Source organism: Gossypium arboreum, chromosome 7 (assembly GCF_025698485.1).
Source record: "Gossypium arboreum isolate Shixiya-1 chromosome 7, ASM2569848v2, whole genome shotgun sequence".
In the NCBI taxonomy this organism is placed as follows: Eukaryota; Viridiplantae; Streptophyta; class Magnoliopsida; order Malvales; family Malvaceae; genus Gossypium; species Gossypium arboreum.
The window spans coordinates 3550308-3566592 of NC_069076.1; the positions used below are offsets into that span (position 1 = coordinate 3550308).

General features: G+C 31.4%; 1 protein-coding gene across 1 annotated transcript; it reads left to right on the plus strand.

Annotated features, from left to right (window-relative positions):
* Positions 1-12635: 12635 nt before the first annotated feature.
* On the plus strand, positions 12636-14666 carry LOC108481636 (bet1-like SNARE 1-1). Its single transcript, XM_017784749.2, has 5 exons — positions 12636-12867; positions 13349-13496; positions 14071-14127; positions 14221-14280; positions 14437-14666. Exons 1-5 carry the CDS (start codon positions 12854-12856, stop codon positions 14524-14526), a joined length of 369 nt encoding a protein of 122 aa, XP_017640238.1. The 5' UTR covers positions 12636-12853; the 3' UTR covers positions 14527-14666.
* The last annotated feature ends 1619 nt before the right edge of the window (positions 14667-16285 follow it).

Sequence of the window (16285 nt, forward strand, 5' to 3'; positions counted from 1 at the left end):
TCCGAAAAATAGGCTTGACCAAAAAATAAGACTCGTTTAAAAAATAGATCGGGCCTTGGGTAAGATTGTTTTTAACTGAGCTCGGCCCAGCCCAAATTTGTAAAAAAAAAAAACTGTTGTTTATTATTATTTTCTTGCTATTTTTTATTGTTTCTTGCAATTTTTTTCTCTTTTTTTCACTATTTTGCTACTATTTCATTATTATGTTGTTATTATTTTATTGTTATTGTTTGGATATTGTATAACTCTTTTTTATTGTTAACTTTATTACTATTTTAGAGACATTTGTTTGTCAAGTTGCACTTATTTTATTATTATTATTTAAGTATACATATTTTTTAATTTATTTTTAATTTGTTGGGAAATATTTATTTTAATATTTTTAGTATTTTTAATATATTATATTTTTTAAAATTATATAAAATAATATAAAAATAAATACGGGCAGGTCGAACCCGAGTTTTATTATTTTTATTCGGACTGGGCTTGAGCAAAATTTTAGACCCAATTTTCAGGCAAGACTTGGGCCTAAAAAACGGGCCTAAAATTTTTTATTGGACTTGGACCAAACTCGACTCAAACCATGAACACCTCTAGTTCAAATAAAGTTATGAATAAACTCACATTATTAGTTGTTGGAGCTAACATCAAATCATGGATTTCATCAATAAATAAGAGAGATTAAAGTGTTGTCACTCCATCCCTTTACGATGTTGTCCTGCGTTTGACTCCGTGAAAAATTAGAAAATCAACAAATAAAATACCCAATTTTTTTTAAAAAATACCCAATTCAGTTACTCAAAAGTAAAAACTATTCACTCCGTTAATTTAACCTAAAAGACAAAACAATATAGTTGAAGATTATTTAATTTAATAAAATATAAAAAAAATCGAAAAATATTTTTGTTCTAATTTATAATTTACACATTGTGAGTTGGCATGTAAAGAATATAATAAATTAAGGTAATATATAAATATTAAGGGCTAAATTTTTAATAATTAAGACTAGATTAACACAATTTGTAAACGTTGAGGGCTAAATTTATTTTTATGCCGAATTTAAAAGTTTCCATGCTATCTTCACATTGACTATTTAACGACCGGTGGTAAAAAAAATATAAATAATTAAGTGACGATTTTATAAATTTTAATAGTCAAGTATTTAAAAAGAATTTACTAATAGTTAGATCACTATCGATGTAATATACTCAAGAGGTTATTAACTTTCATACTAAATACAAGAAACAAAATACGATTAGGATTTTAATATCTAATATGTGTAAAGGACCAATAGTCCTTTTAAATTTTATCCAAAATTAAAAAATAGATTCCATCCTTTCAAATTAAAATCCGATCAAATTCGATATGATAATAAAAGTTAATAATCTAAATTTGTCCAATTTAAAATTCAATATTGTTAACTTAAATAATCAAACCGAAATTGTCAAAAGGAATTTGTTGGCTTTTAAAAATTTTGTGGATGCTAGAGAATGATATAAAAATTTGACACAAAAATTTAGAATGGTTTGGTCCCAATTGCCTATTTTACTACCTTAGATTTCCATAACTAAAGATTTTCCCAAATTCACTAATTTGATAACTTTTGAGGATAAGGTTTAATCTTACAAATTCCCTTAAGATTTCTACTCAAACGTTAAGACACAAACTTTCTCAAAGAGATGCAAAAAAGTAAATAAATAAATAATTCTTACAAGATCAAAGTGTTTGTAAATTAAGCTCACTTACAAAAAGAAACACTTGAGCTAATAGAATAGCAATGAAACTCACAAGTTAATGAAAGAAAAATATGGAAATATTTGGCACAAAGGTTGTTTGATTGATCTTTTTGCTTGAATATTCCTTTTTGTTATTATAAGGCTTTAGGAAGCAGATATTTATACCCTCTAATTCATTTCCAATTATAGAACCGTTAGGGATGAAAATACTAAATCATTAAATTTACTTGCAACAAAAAGTATCAATATTTTTTCTACAAGTATCAATACTAGCAGCATTTAATGTCTGATTTAGTGACCGTTAAAGTTAGTTTTCAATGATACCAAAGACCGTTTATCAATATCAGGTAAAATGGTATCGATATTTTTTGTAAATGTTTGAAAAATCATCAAGTCAGAATGCAAAAGTGGTATCGATATAAAAAGATGGTATCAATAAAATTCAATAGGTATCAATATATTTTGAAAAGTATCGATACTTTCTGCATTTGTTCAATTTTTATTTCAAAATCGTAAGCAACTTTGGTATCGATAAAAATTGTATGGATATGAATACTTTTTGGAAAATATTGGTTCTTCTTGTTGGGAGTAGTTTTTTAATCAATTTAAAATTGTTTCAATTGATTTCAAGAGTTTAAAACGGTTTTTGAACTTTGTCCAAAATTTTCTAAGTATTCAAAACATTTCTGAGATGTTTGGAAGTCTTGAAATGATTTTTATGTTTTGAACTTAATAATTTCTTTGCTCAAAAACAAATTTTATCAAAAATATTTTTATTTGTTATATCAAAACAATTTATCAAATAAAGTTAGTTTAACAAATATTAAACTAATAAAAATTACTTAAATAAGTAACTTAAAGTGAGATAAATTTAAATTAAATATATATTAGATGGGTAGTTATGAATCCAAAAAAAAATTACTCATTATACCATAAAATATATTTAAAAATTAATAAAAATATCACTAAAAACAAAATTATTAATTATTTTAACTTATAGGTTATACATTATATAATAATTTTTTATTGTCAACAAAATATGCAATTATGACCCATATAATGTGATGTGGAATAAAAAACAATAAAGACTTAGTTGTGATATGGAATAAAATACAATAAAGACTTAATTATGCATTATCACTTTATTTGCAAGTAAAAGTAACAAGTGAAGAAGAGATATGATCTGTCATGTTCTATACCCGATTTGATTTATCGAACTCAAATATAGGATGTCACAATACAAAATGCTTAGCAAAAATTTTACAATGATAAAAACCATACTAAAAATACTTCTTATTTATTTGTATTCTTTCTAAGTCAAAATATTATAAAAGAGACGTTCATTAAATACAACAGATTCTCGAAAGTAGCTTAATACATTATAATTTAAAACCTTATTAAAACCCACTTAATCATGGAGTAGAGTACTATTTGCCATATATCCAAAAATGCTCCTTTGTATGCATAATATCGCTCTTCGAACTACCATCTTAGTGCATTCCTGGCTTGGTCCCTATTGGCGCACTGGTTCAATTCCAAAAACCTGCATAACAAATGGACACCTGTAAGTTCAATGGAACTTGGTGAGTCTCAGCCAATTTTACCTTTAAACGACGTTGTTGAATTCTTTGACTCGAGGATTTTGGGCTTTCTTTCAAAACTTGGCGGATACTTTTCTAATTCTTGGGGGATCATTAGACACCAACCTCTACACTTGCCTCCCTTATACACATTTCTTCGATTGGTAGATCACAGACTTCACACCTCATTGCAGGTCTTCTTCATAATCTCTTTGAAGATAGAAATTGGATACACTTCTTAGAATGATATACATACAAATTCTTAGATTGGCTTTGGCCAATATCAGAAGGCCAGTCACCATGTGTCATCAAGTCGATCAAGACAATGAACTTATTACAATGAATGCAATATTTTAAAACATCCATTAGAATCTTAGATGACATCGATATAGCATGAGAATTCTTAGGTTTGGCAGACACTTACTTTACCCATAATTCCGGATATGCCAAGCTCCATGGCCTGAAGGGTTACTATGGCGGATTTGTCAGTTGGACACATTGTTGAGAACTTTTTCAGAAAATTCCGCAAAGGCATACCCAAATCTAGTCACAAGGGTAGACTAATAACTCGTCACTTAGGCATTACATAATTCATTTTACAGGCTTTCCAAATGACCTCACTACTAAGGTTTTCCAAATAATAAGCCACATAAGCTTTTCAGATAACTCGCCACAAAGGTTTCCTAAATAACCTCTCCACTAAGGCTTTCCAAATAATACGCCACATAGGCTATTTAGGTAACTTGCTACAAAGGCTTTACAAATAACTTGTCATAAAGTCTTGGTTTGGTTTGCCATCAAAGCACCATACCAAATCTCGTGTTTGGCGGTATGAATTTGCCTAAACTCGGTATCGCATGAGTTTTACTCATAATCGCCCCTAGGACACGTAGAGACCCTAGTAAACAAAAGGAGCTCATCTGCCATTTCTAGAATGTGTCATGGCCATGGTCTTTCTATATAACTATCACACTGGCCTTTTTTGGTGTTTACTGTCCCAGTGGACCTCGTGTTTACGGTCTCGACGGACTATATTTTTCCATACTAGCCTTCGTATTTACTATCCCAATAGACATCATCAAAGTACCACCGTGGGGTCCATTATCATATCACATATTATCCCAACACGCCATCCGACCCCCCTTATCGCCAACCATACTTTGTCATGCATCAGTCAGTTAACATAATTTACACATTTACATAGATTTCACTCATACCTATTGGGAAATATGCCCTTATTGTAGTAAACATGTAATTATTTTCTATATATTTGAACAATGAATAGATAAATTTCATATTTCATTGTTATGTCTTTTATATTTCTGTCTTTCATGTTTTGCATGCATAGCAAAATTGTGACAAGAAAATATTAGCTCATTGATTGTCTAAGTTCAAACTAATGATAAGTGACACTATAGGAATGTTTACACTACGAGAAAGATAACATACTTCAGAAGATAATCTAAAGGAGTATGTAATCTCGTAAAAGAATCAAAGTGAGCATTTGATTCAAATATTGAGAAGGATTATTATGTTGTTTATAATTCCAATTAAGGAGATGGCTAGTCTTGGCTATCGGAGCAGTTGGCTCTACGGGCAAAGACATAGATGTATTCATTGGCAGAATGATACACTGGACTGGACCCAAGATGAATTAATTTTGAATCCGTTTGTGAATTAATTCACTTGTGACATTCATGGTGTGATTTACCTAACTCTTGAGTTAGTCACTAACCATGCATATATAACTCATGCACTTCAATCATGGTACTTCTTGTGAACTGACTCTATGATTAAGTAATTGTAAATTATCGAAATGATGCTTCTGGACATAATTGCAATTATTAGAGCCTAATTGTACATACCCGATTGGTCCCTCCGCTAGCTTAACAAAAGCTTGATCAGACTGCATTTGAATCAGAAGAAAATTCTACAACTTTGGAAATAATTTAATTTAGTCAATTTATTCGACGTGGAATTAAATTGGGAGGTCGTAAGAATTATTCAACTAGAAAATTTGATAAAAGAAAAAAAATTAATTTGAAAAATCTAAGTGATTTTTGGAAAAGTTAATTTTGATCAAGTAAAATTAAATAAATCAAAATAATTAAAATTAATATGATATTTTTGGAAATTAATTTTCAAGCCAAACAATTGGCCTAATGGGTAATTGAATTTGAAAATTGGATCTGAGATTATAAATTGGGCACAAGAGCCCAAAACTGAGACCAATACCCAAAAACCAGTCGAACCAAGTCTGGCATGTGAAATCGGGCCGACAGTCTAACCGGTGGTTAGACCGGACCGATCAAGCCGTCACTGGCTAAAACAAAACTGATTGAAACCAAACCAGCTCGAGGTGCTGGCGGCATTCCTGTAACACCCCTAACTCGTATCCGTCACCGAAATAAAGTTACGAGGCATTGTCGAACTTATACATTGGCATTTGTACAAAACCGAGTCATAACTTTGCATTTCAAATCAAAACTTTTCTAATTTTACCATAAAGTCCCTAATGTGGGCCTACGTGGCCCAATACATACTTTAGAAGTGATTTGGAACTAAATCGGTAACTTTGGAAAACTTTAAAAAAAAATTCTTGAAGTTAAGGGCACATGCCCGTGTGGTCAGCCCGTGGGCAATTCTAACTTGCAATTCTTAAGCATCAAAAGGGGCACATGGCCTGGGCACACGCCTATGTGGTTAAGCCGTGTAGTAAACTGATTTTTCACTATTTTTAAGCCATTTTCACACGATTTTAACACACGACCATGCTTGAAACCTGTGTCCTTCACACGACCATGACACATGGCTGTGCCTTTTGCTTGTGTACTATCCTGACTTCACATTTAAGGATGCAGGGGACACACAGCCATATCACACGCCCGTGGGCTTACCGTGTGTCACACACGGCCTAGACACAAGCCCGTGTGTCTAACCATGTGGACGAAAATAGGCCATTTTAGGCCACTTTTCTCACCCTTTTCATCCATTACCTGCACTTAAACACAATTATACACAAATTACAACCAACCAAACAACCAATTTATGCCCATAATATGCATTTAATATTAACACTCTACTACTTAACCATTAAACTAAGTTTCATACACATATGTCATCCCTTTTACATACTTTAACCATCTATAACTTTATCCAACCAAATACTTATACATGCCATATAAATCAAAAGATAATAACCCAAAAACTACCGGAAAATGTCTGGATAGTGTGATTCTTGGTGATGATCCGATCCTTCGACTCCATGTTAATCTACAATACATGACAATCACATTCAAGTAAGCTTGTGAAAGCTTAATAAGTTCATAGGCTTAGAACGTAAACTTACCAAATATGGTAAAGCATCCGTATATTATACAATTCACTAATTTCTCCTGTCATTCACAAACCAAGTCAATTTCACTTAGTATTATTCACATCTAAACTTCATTCTTTTGGGCCCCTTTATCGTTTACCATCTCTTTTCAAATTAAGAAACTATACGGAATTGAATACTTCGTCTTCACTTTGCTATAGTAAAACTATGGTCTTGCACATGATCATGTTTCACTTTCCGAAGCCATGGCCCAACCATGGTCTTACATGAATCATATATCATACCGATGCCATATCCTAGATATGGTCTTACACGGGAGGACTTATCACTTTTCTCCAATGTCATAGCCCAACTATGGTCTATACAGATCACTTGTGTCACTTTAATCCAAAGCCATAGCCCAGCTATGGTCTTATACGGAAATCAGTTATCACTTGTTTTCCGATGCCATAGCCCAACTATGGTCTTATACGGATATCGCTTATCACTTGTTTCCATGGTCCAACCATGGTCTTTTTCCGTCAATTCATCGTTTGTCACTGGACAGAAGTACTCAATCCTATGTTTCATTCAATTTGATTATTTCTTCAATTTTATATTTTTACATTGTTCATGGTTTTATCATAATCATATAGTATAACTCATTATAAAATTCATAAGAATAACAATGGTCACTAAAATTTAGCCACATGAACTTACCTGGGCTAATTCGCAATAGTTGTAGAAGTTCGAGAAAATTATTTGACTATTTTCTCTTTTCCACGAATCACTTCAATTTCTTGATCTGTAATTGCAAAATCATTCATTAATTAGCATTCATTTAAATTTTATTTTATCTCACAATTTATACCCTTTAATTCTTTAAATTATACTTTTACCCCAAAATTTACAATTTTCACAATTTGGTCCCTGACTAATTAACTTATCAATAGAACCTTTTCTTCTCAATTAACACTTTCCTTAGACATTTTAAATTACTTCACGACCATTGAAATTTAGAATTTCCACATAAATCCCTAATTTCAAGCTCTTTTACAATTAGGTCAATATTCACTTTCTATATAATTCTTTCAACAAAATTAGCATATAAACAAATTAAAGCTTTAATTCCATGCTAAATCATCATAAAATTCCAGTACTTATTCATGGTAACTTTTAAAATCAACCATGAAATCAAAAACTAATGAATTAGATGATAGGACCTAGTTGTAAAAGTCCTGAAAACACAAAAAAATTCAAGAAATAATCAAGATTTGAACTTATTTGCAGTAAAAATATGAAAAACCAGCTCTAAGGTTTCTTCAATGGCTGTTTTTAGCTGAAGAGGGTGAAGAAAATTGAAGAAATCTCTAGATTTCCAATTACATCCCATTTTTAACCATTCAGTTTTTACTTCTTTTCCAATTTTACCCATTGTTCACACCTAATTTCAATATTTCTTGCACACACATGGCGTCCAGCCCAATAATAGGTGTTTAATTGCCTATTTAGTCTTCCTTTAATTATTACTAGATCTATTTAATTACATTTCACAATTTTTACACTTAATTCAATTTAGTCCTTTTTACCCAATTGACTACCGAAACCTTAAAATTTCTTGAAGAAACATTAATACTAACTTAATAACACTCCATAAATATTTATAAAAATATTTATGGATCGGTTTAATATTCCGAGGTCTTGATACCTCGTTTTCACTTCCAAATTATTTAGTATTTATTATAAAATATTATTCACTATTTCAATCATTTTCCTAACTTCACATCTAACTTATTTTCATTAAATTAATAATATTTTTTACTCATTTCTTAGATTTAGTGATCTCGAATTACTGTTCCGACACCACTGGAATTTGGGCCGTTACAATTCCAATGGTTACCAAATGATCTACGACTCTCGTGCTCAAGTGGGAAGAATTACACTCCTACCGGGATTATACAAGAGAATTTGATTTTAGATTAACTATTCTAAAAGTAATATTTTTAATAGATTTAATATTAAATTAAATTTAATACTTATTTTATTAGTTTTTTATTAATTTAATATTAAAGTGATTAAGTTTAATCATAGTTGAACTATCTAAACTCTCCCTATATAAAGAGAGTATTGGGTCATTATTTACACACACTTAAAAAATTGTAAAGAGAAAATTCCTTGAAGAAATTATTTTAGAAAATTTATAGAGATATTTTTCTTATTTACAACTTGGCCCAAAAGTTTAGAGAATTTAAGAAATTACCCAACTTGTAACCTTTGTGAAAAATTTTCTGATTCGAAGCGAGCCTACACTCAACAGATTTGAGCTTGATGATAGTAGAGAAGACTACTTATTTGAAGCATTCATCCTAGACAAATAAAAAAGGTAAAATTTTGATTAAGTATTTATTACTTTAGATATCACACCAAGTTCTTGTTTTGGGAAATAAATTTTAAAACTCTAGTTTTTCCATAAATTTATTTTTCGTCACATTTTCAAAACCCGATTTTCCAACAATAGCCTTAACAGAATCTTATATCCCAACACATAATTTTCTATGCATGCTTACTACACATCATCATTTCAATACGTACATACAGATGCTTCATAATAACACACAAACATACATGTGCACTGCAACTCCTCAAGAAGATGACGTGTAGGAGACGGGTCTAGGGATTCACTAGAGACCTACTTTTACCTCGGCCTGGAGCTTCTGTTTCAATTGTCCTTCCTAATTCAATAGCTGCAATTGCTTAAAAGATTATGAAATTTCCATTAGAATCTCATTTATAGATAGTTTACTAATGTTTCAACTACATACGACCCCCATACAGGGCTTTCCATTCACACCCTACTGTTTTTACACCTTTTAACATCCTTACTCTTCAACAATCAACAATTATAACATTCAGGGCTATAAGACTTACTAGGAAGTTGAATCATCCACTGATTAAATAAGGTCTTAACTCTATTTTAACGAAGAAGAAGAGAACATTTAGGTTAGAAAGAAGAACCTAAACATTGAGTAGAAAGAAAAACCATTTGGAATGTCCCCCTTCCTTTAATAAATATATATACCCTTGGTCCCCTTGATTTTCCCTACCAAATCTAGGTGTAGGTAAAAGAAAATTTGGCAAAGATTTACTTTACTGTTGATCAATCATAAAGAGGGTCAAATAAATCAAATTGACTCCCAACTAATCCCATTACAAAAACCAACTTGAACAGTGCTTATGCAAACCAAGCGTACTATATTTTGGAGCGTATGGCATGATCTTAAAGACAATTATGTCTCCTACAACTTTCTCATACACTTGGTAAGCTCTTTGTGCACATCTAAAACTCTAGGACATGCTCTTCCCTAGGCTTACTTTTTCTTGGGTGTATTTTTTTGTCACTTGAAGATGCCCTATAAATAAATCCTTAGATACCGCTAATGGGCGGATACTTTAACGCTAGTATGCGTCAATACTCTAACTCACCAGCAAGTCAGCAGGGTGGCAGATTATACTCCCATAGTGCCAAAACAATTTACATACATACTTTACTCACCTTTTTGGATCTGTCATTTTTAGGGTGTGACATGATCAAAATACAAGTCTACAAAGATTAACTAAATGTTATCAATAATAATAAAAAATGGATCTTTTGTCAACTCATTTAGTTAAAAGGTAAACAGAACACACTTCATAAAAAATCGATCTTAAAAGTAGAAAGTGTGTTCTATTTACCTTTTTGTTTGATCAAGATTGTTTGTTCTTCCAGTTTTGTCAACTTATTGGATCTTTTGCTTAGCCAATTCAACTTCTTTTGCCTCGGCATAACATTGGTCTTCTCATGAATAATTTTTTCAACCAATCTGTTAAAAAAATTACAAGTTTAAAGATGAATATACTACACTTAGGGCATCAAATCCAACAAATACTACCTCGCACAACATCTAAGTTTAGCATGGTGTAATCCTTCAATATGAGATGTGTCATTTGTCTCGAGCAGAATAGAGGATTGGGCTCTTTTAAGCGCTGAACTCACAAGAGTGGGTCCTCAAAAATTGGACTATGTTTCGATGGATCGATTTATGGCCTATCCTCTTTTAGAAATAATCCTCGTTTAACGTTGTTTAGCGTCCTCTCTAGCTTGGGATTAAATAAGACCAGCTTGTTGTTGCTCTGATTCATACACTTTGTAATTTTAGCCACAAGGAACTCAAACAATTAAAACAAAGAAATAAACAGTAATATAACAAAAAAGAATAATGCAATGCACAAAAGAAAGTAAAGCGTTATCTATAAATCTAGCTTTCACTAATTATCTCCCTAACAAAGCATGTAGAAATCAACACAATTCAACTTATCACACACATTAAAATCTTCTTGACAATGGCACCAACAACTTGACTGCGTGCCACATGTATGTATACCGAGCAGAGAAAATTGAAAATAAATAAACGTGAAGTGTGGTACTCTGCGAATGTGACAGGTCATTTGTAATACTTATAAGTGTACAATGAAACACTTAGGACATGCAAATAAGGGAGCTTAGTTGTTGCGAGTAGTAAATTAGCTTGAAGATATGAATCGACAATTATGATATTGTAACCGTGACTTGGTCATTAATGAAAGACATTATTGAGATTTTTTGAATAAACATAATGAACCGAGAAAGATGAGAAATTGAAATTGCCTTAATATTTCGAACAACTGTCAATCAAGTGGAAGGTTAGTGCTCAAAGTTACTAAAGGTGATTGAAAGGTAGTTGTTTGGAGTGATGATCTAGGTTCAAGATTTTGAGTATTTGTGATGGTTAGACTAGTTTGATTGGTGAGAGAATCCTTGACTTTTGTTAAAAGGGATTCCTATAGACAATAGCAATTATTGAGGTCAATTTTTGAGGAAAATGATTTGGGTGATGAATTTGGTGCTTTAAGATATTTGTAAGATAGAAAAACAAATTAGAAGGTATCAGAGTTGATCTTCCAAGACAACCTTTGATGCTTAAGCCCATAAACTTTGAAGAAAATAATTCTAAAAAGTGCATAATTTGAAGTGTATACTTTGTCAATGTTGTCGTGTAAGTTATTTATATATTTGTGATGCCTACTGAGGCATAATAACATTATGAACTTTACGTTTCATCCTTTATTAATTTGTTTTAGGACTAATGTAATTTTTGGCCCCCAAATTTGACAATGATGTCTACTTTGATACACATATTTTTCTGGTGTTATTTTAAGATTATGTCAATTAAGAAAGGCATAAGTACCTAGATTATGTTTAAAAAAAAAGAAAGTTAAAAGAACATAAAAGAAAAAAATTAAATTGCTCAAAAAAATATGGAGACAAATTCTAGAATTTAACCTAAATTTTTTGTTTGAAATGATGATTTTACGTGCCATGTCAGCTTACTGTTACACCGTTAACAACAATTAACGGTTCAGTGACTAAAATGTTATAACACGATAACGTAAGTGACTAAAACATAACGTTTCAGACATAAGTGACTAAAATGTAACCTGAAACAAAACAAAAAGACTATTTTTGTAATTTACCAAGAAAATACATATATGAGGTTTAAGTGTTAACGATGGCAACAAAGTTAGATGAGGCAAATATTATTAAATCTATCACTACTACCCTTTTCATGAATATACAATACATCCATCCATCCTCGCCTCATTTCATTTCAATTTATTTATTTTTACTTTATCTTTAATATTTTTAATTTTTAAAAGTTAAATAAATATTTAAACATAATTCTAAAAACATTTAAATATAAAATATATGAATTTTTTCATATTATATTATTGCATTTTAATAAAAATAAAATGATTATTTCATATAATAAAAGGAGTCAAAATATCATCTGATGGCCTAATGATTAAAAGTGTTTATCATTTTAGATGTGACTTAGATTTGAATTAAGTTATTAATTTTTGTTGTTCGGACTTTATTTTATTATTATAATTAAAAAATAAGAAAAGTAAAAAGGAGTGGAGATAAGACAAGCAGCTATCCACTTTCCAAAATCCATCTGGCTGGGTTTTACCATCCTATTTAGTATTCAGCAACGTAAAATGTAAATCATCAAATCAGTATACTTATTTATTTATTTATTTATATCTTACTCTTTTGCTAGTATAGCCGGGAAAGAAAGAAATCCAGTCCATCTTCCTTTTCAAACACAGAAAAAAGGGATTTGATTCTCCTATTCTGAAGAACCATGAATCCTCGAAGGTCAGTTCAATCTTTATTCTGCCATTTTTTTTAATGTAATCAATGCTTTGGTCGTCTAAAATTGCTTGCTTAGATCTGTTCCTGATTTATTCGCATCTGATCAGTTTTTTGTTTTTGAAATCCTTGTCTTATTTACCTTGCCCCATTCCATATGATTTTTCAATTACTCTGATATTCCGCACGATTTATATCAAATTTTGCTTTGTATTTGAGAAAGGATCAGTTTCTTGTTTATGTTTATCAACTCTCAGGGCTTGTGATTGAAGCAGGTATTGCCATTATAGCTACATTCATAGATCATAATTTTCAATCATCCATCTTTCTAAAAGCTGGAATTTCCTATCTAATCATACAACTAGAACGAGACGACTGCACTTTGATTGTTAATTTTCGTTATGACCTTGGTTTATGGATTCTATCCTTCATATGAAGGAAATTATTCTGGCTGTCTAATTAGTATAAAAGTCCGCTTTGGATGCAGGGACATGCGTAACAGCAGAGTTGCACTCTTTGATGGCATCGAGGAAGGTGGCATAAGGGCCTCATCTTCTTACTCACATGAAATCGATGAACATGAAAATGAAAGAGCAATGGAAGGATTGCAAGATAGAGTCAATCTACTGAAGAGAGTAAGTCTGATCGTGGCTGCCGAATGGAGCCCGTCTATCTTATGCCATTACTAGTTCAATTGTTTCATTGTTTGTTTCTATTGATACCATATATAGCCACTTAACGAATTAGAGTTCTTTTAGCATTTTAGCCTTGTCTTGGGATGTTAGACTCCTTTTATTCATTGCGACAGAACGTTTCTTTTATATTCTTTAGTTCCTATTCCTTCCTGTTGTATCCTTGACAAAGCAAAGGAGGGGCTTGGGGGAGGTGATCCTGTAAGTCTATTTTTAAAGAACATTAAAGGTGATAAGCTCCTACAAGTATAGCAGTCTTCTGGAGAAATCTGTGTTTTATTTTGGGTGAAGGTTTTTTTTCCCTATTATTCAAGTGTTAAGGATTTGTCATGGTTAGGGGTATATTTCAATCTTGAATCCTGATTCTGTGGCTTGTTAAATGACATGATGATATCTTACAAGGTAACGGAACTGATGACAGAAACTCAGAATATATACATTTATGTCCTGAAACTTCTGTTTTTTTCTGTAAACACGAATTTTATGCAAACATTTCTCAAAAATGCCACTTCAATAGCTGTCAGGTGATATACATGAGGAGGTCGATAGCCACAATCGCATGCTGGATCGGATGGTAAGTATGCAGCAGCAGTAAAACTGTCTTTTTCTGAATATTATTGGTTTTGTCAGAGCTGATGTTAGTATATGGCACATGGTTTGCATGTAGGGAAATGATATGGATGCATCTAGGGGAATACTCTCAGGAACTATGGACAAGTTTAAGATGGTATGTAAACTAGATAAATTTTTCCCTTTGTGATTTTTGTGCAACTTCTTTTGCTTTCAGCTTTAATTTCTTACTGATATTTGAGCATGGATGTTGTCAATAACTAGTACATCAACTGTTTCATGCCATAACAATGAAATTCAATCTGTCTCTCAGGTATTTGAGACCAAATCAAGCAGAAGAATGTTTACACTGGTGGCATCTTTTGTGGTTGTTTTCCTTATCATATACTATCTTACTAAGTAACTGGTCTACGGTGTTTTTGATACAGCTGAGAACTTTATGTGACAATTTGTAAGACCGTTTTTATATATGGTTACTGAAATGTGCTTCCGACATGTAAGATATTTTCGTATGTTTATATGAAGATTTCTTGGTATATCAAACACAGGCCTTGGTGGGCATGGACTATAGTTAGGAGCTAATGTCTCTTTAGCATCCTCCAACATAAATAATTTGCATATATCTTCTTCCTCTCCTGTCTATGGCCTAAGATCCGAATTTCCGGCTGTCTGTAACTGTCTTTTAAGTTCCAAACTCTGACTTGGATCTGGGCTAATGATTGGCGACTAAAAGTTCACCAAGGTTGACATTTTTTTAAGTTATACAACATGGTTTTTCAAGAGTTTAACTATTGGAAGAAGCAGCGAAATTGCAACAAAGAAGTGCATTACAGGACTGCATATATATGCTGGAAGGTTGTGCTTTGGGCTATTATATTATATACGAAATACTAGATTCCATTAAGTTAAGCAGCCACTTGTATTTATGATTAAACAGGATCTTCCTACAAATATAATGGACCTTCCCGGAAATTTCTATTTTCTAATTTTAGTCATGTATACTTTATCCATAGTTTTAGTCCCATATGTCTACTTGGGTTCCCAAATTTGATAGAGATGAACAAAACCAAATCTGGCTTAATGCTTTGATTGAGTCTGCTGCATGCACTAAGTTTGGATTGTTAGAATGTGTATGCTTAATTTGTTATTAAGTGATAATATGATATATATATATATATATATATATATATATATATATATATATATATATATATATATATATATATATATATATATATACTTTAACAAATTGATCCATTTTAAATGGAGTGAATTTTTTTAAAAAGTAGATGCTGGGTGGGGTAGCTATTTTCTTTCGAATAATGGATTTGGAATGGTTATGATAATCGCCTGCTCTGTTTTGACCCGTTTCACCAAATGAAGTTATTAATTTATCTTTGTAAATATGAATTATTAAAAGAGTAAAAATATAACAATTAACTATAGAAAAATTTATATATTTTATGTTAATTTTTTAAAAGAATTATGTTTAAATATTTACTTAACCTAAAAAAATAAAAATATTAAAGATAAATAATAAAAATTCAATTGAAATGGAACAAGATGGGGTGGAAATGGATGCATCCAACGTCCATAAAACGAGACAGATGATAGAACAGAATGTGCCAACTATAAAGTGTAGTAAATTTAACAATTTCCGTCCCTACTCTATTATCAGTCCTATTCAGTGTTGAGCCATTGATATTCACCGTATCAAGACGAATCAGGTTAAAGTTTTTCTGAATTTTCTTTTATCATTGTCATGATACATGCATGTAAATGATATAGAAACGGAAATGACTTGCAGTTGTCAGCTAATGACGTTGTTCTATCACACAAAGCACTTCCAATTATATCACATCATATCATGCTGTTAGAAACTTCTTGTTCACTGCCCAAACAGACGCAGTCATCCGATAAATCACTGAAAGCGAAAATCTTGTTTCATAACCAAACAACTTAAGCGGACATTCTCATTGTATGTATTGATCGTAAGGTGACAAGAAATGGTGATTTTTGTTGGATACCAGCTTCACAATATGACAAGCTTGTGACGGGAAAGCAGTGTCTGAAAGAATTTGTCTAGGAATATTTGTGATAAATGCCTTAGTTCACGCAACCAAAAAAGTCTTTACTTTTACAGTCCACTGGATTTGATTTAC

What these genes read in the sequence shown, in the direction of transcription:
- LOC108481636 (XM_017784749.2), top strand. An exon ending in ATCGCATGCTGGATCGGATG is followed by an intron (nt 14,128 to 14,220) that starts GTAAGTATGCAG and finishes GTTTGCATGTAG; the next exon opens with GGAAATGATATGGATGCATC. An exon ending in CTATGGACAAGTTTAAGATG is followed by an intron (nt 14,281 to 14,436) that starts GTATGTAAACTA and finishes TCTGTCTCTCAG; the next exon opens with GTATTTGAGACCAAATCAAG.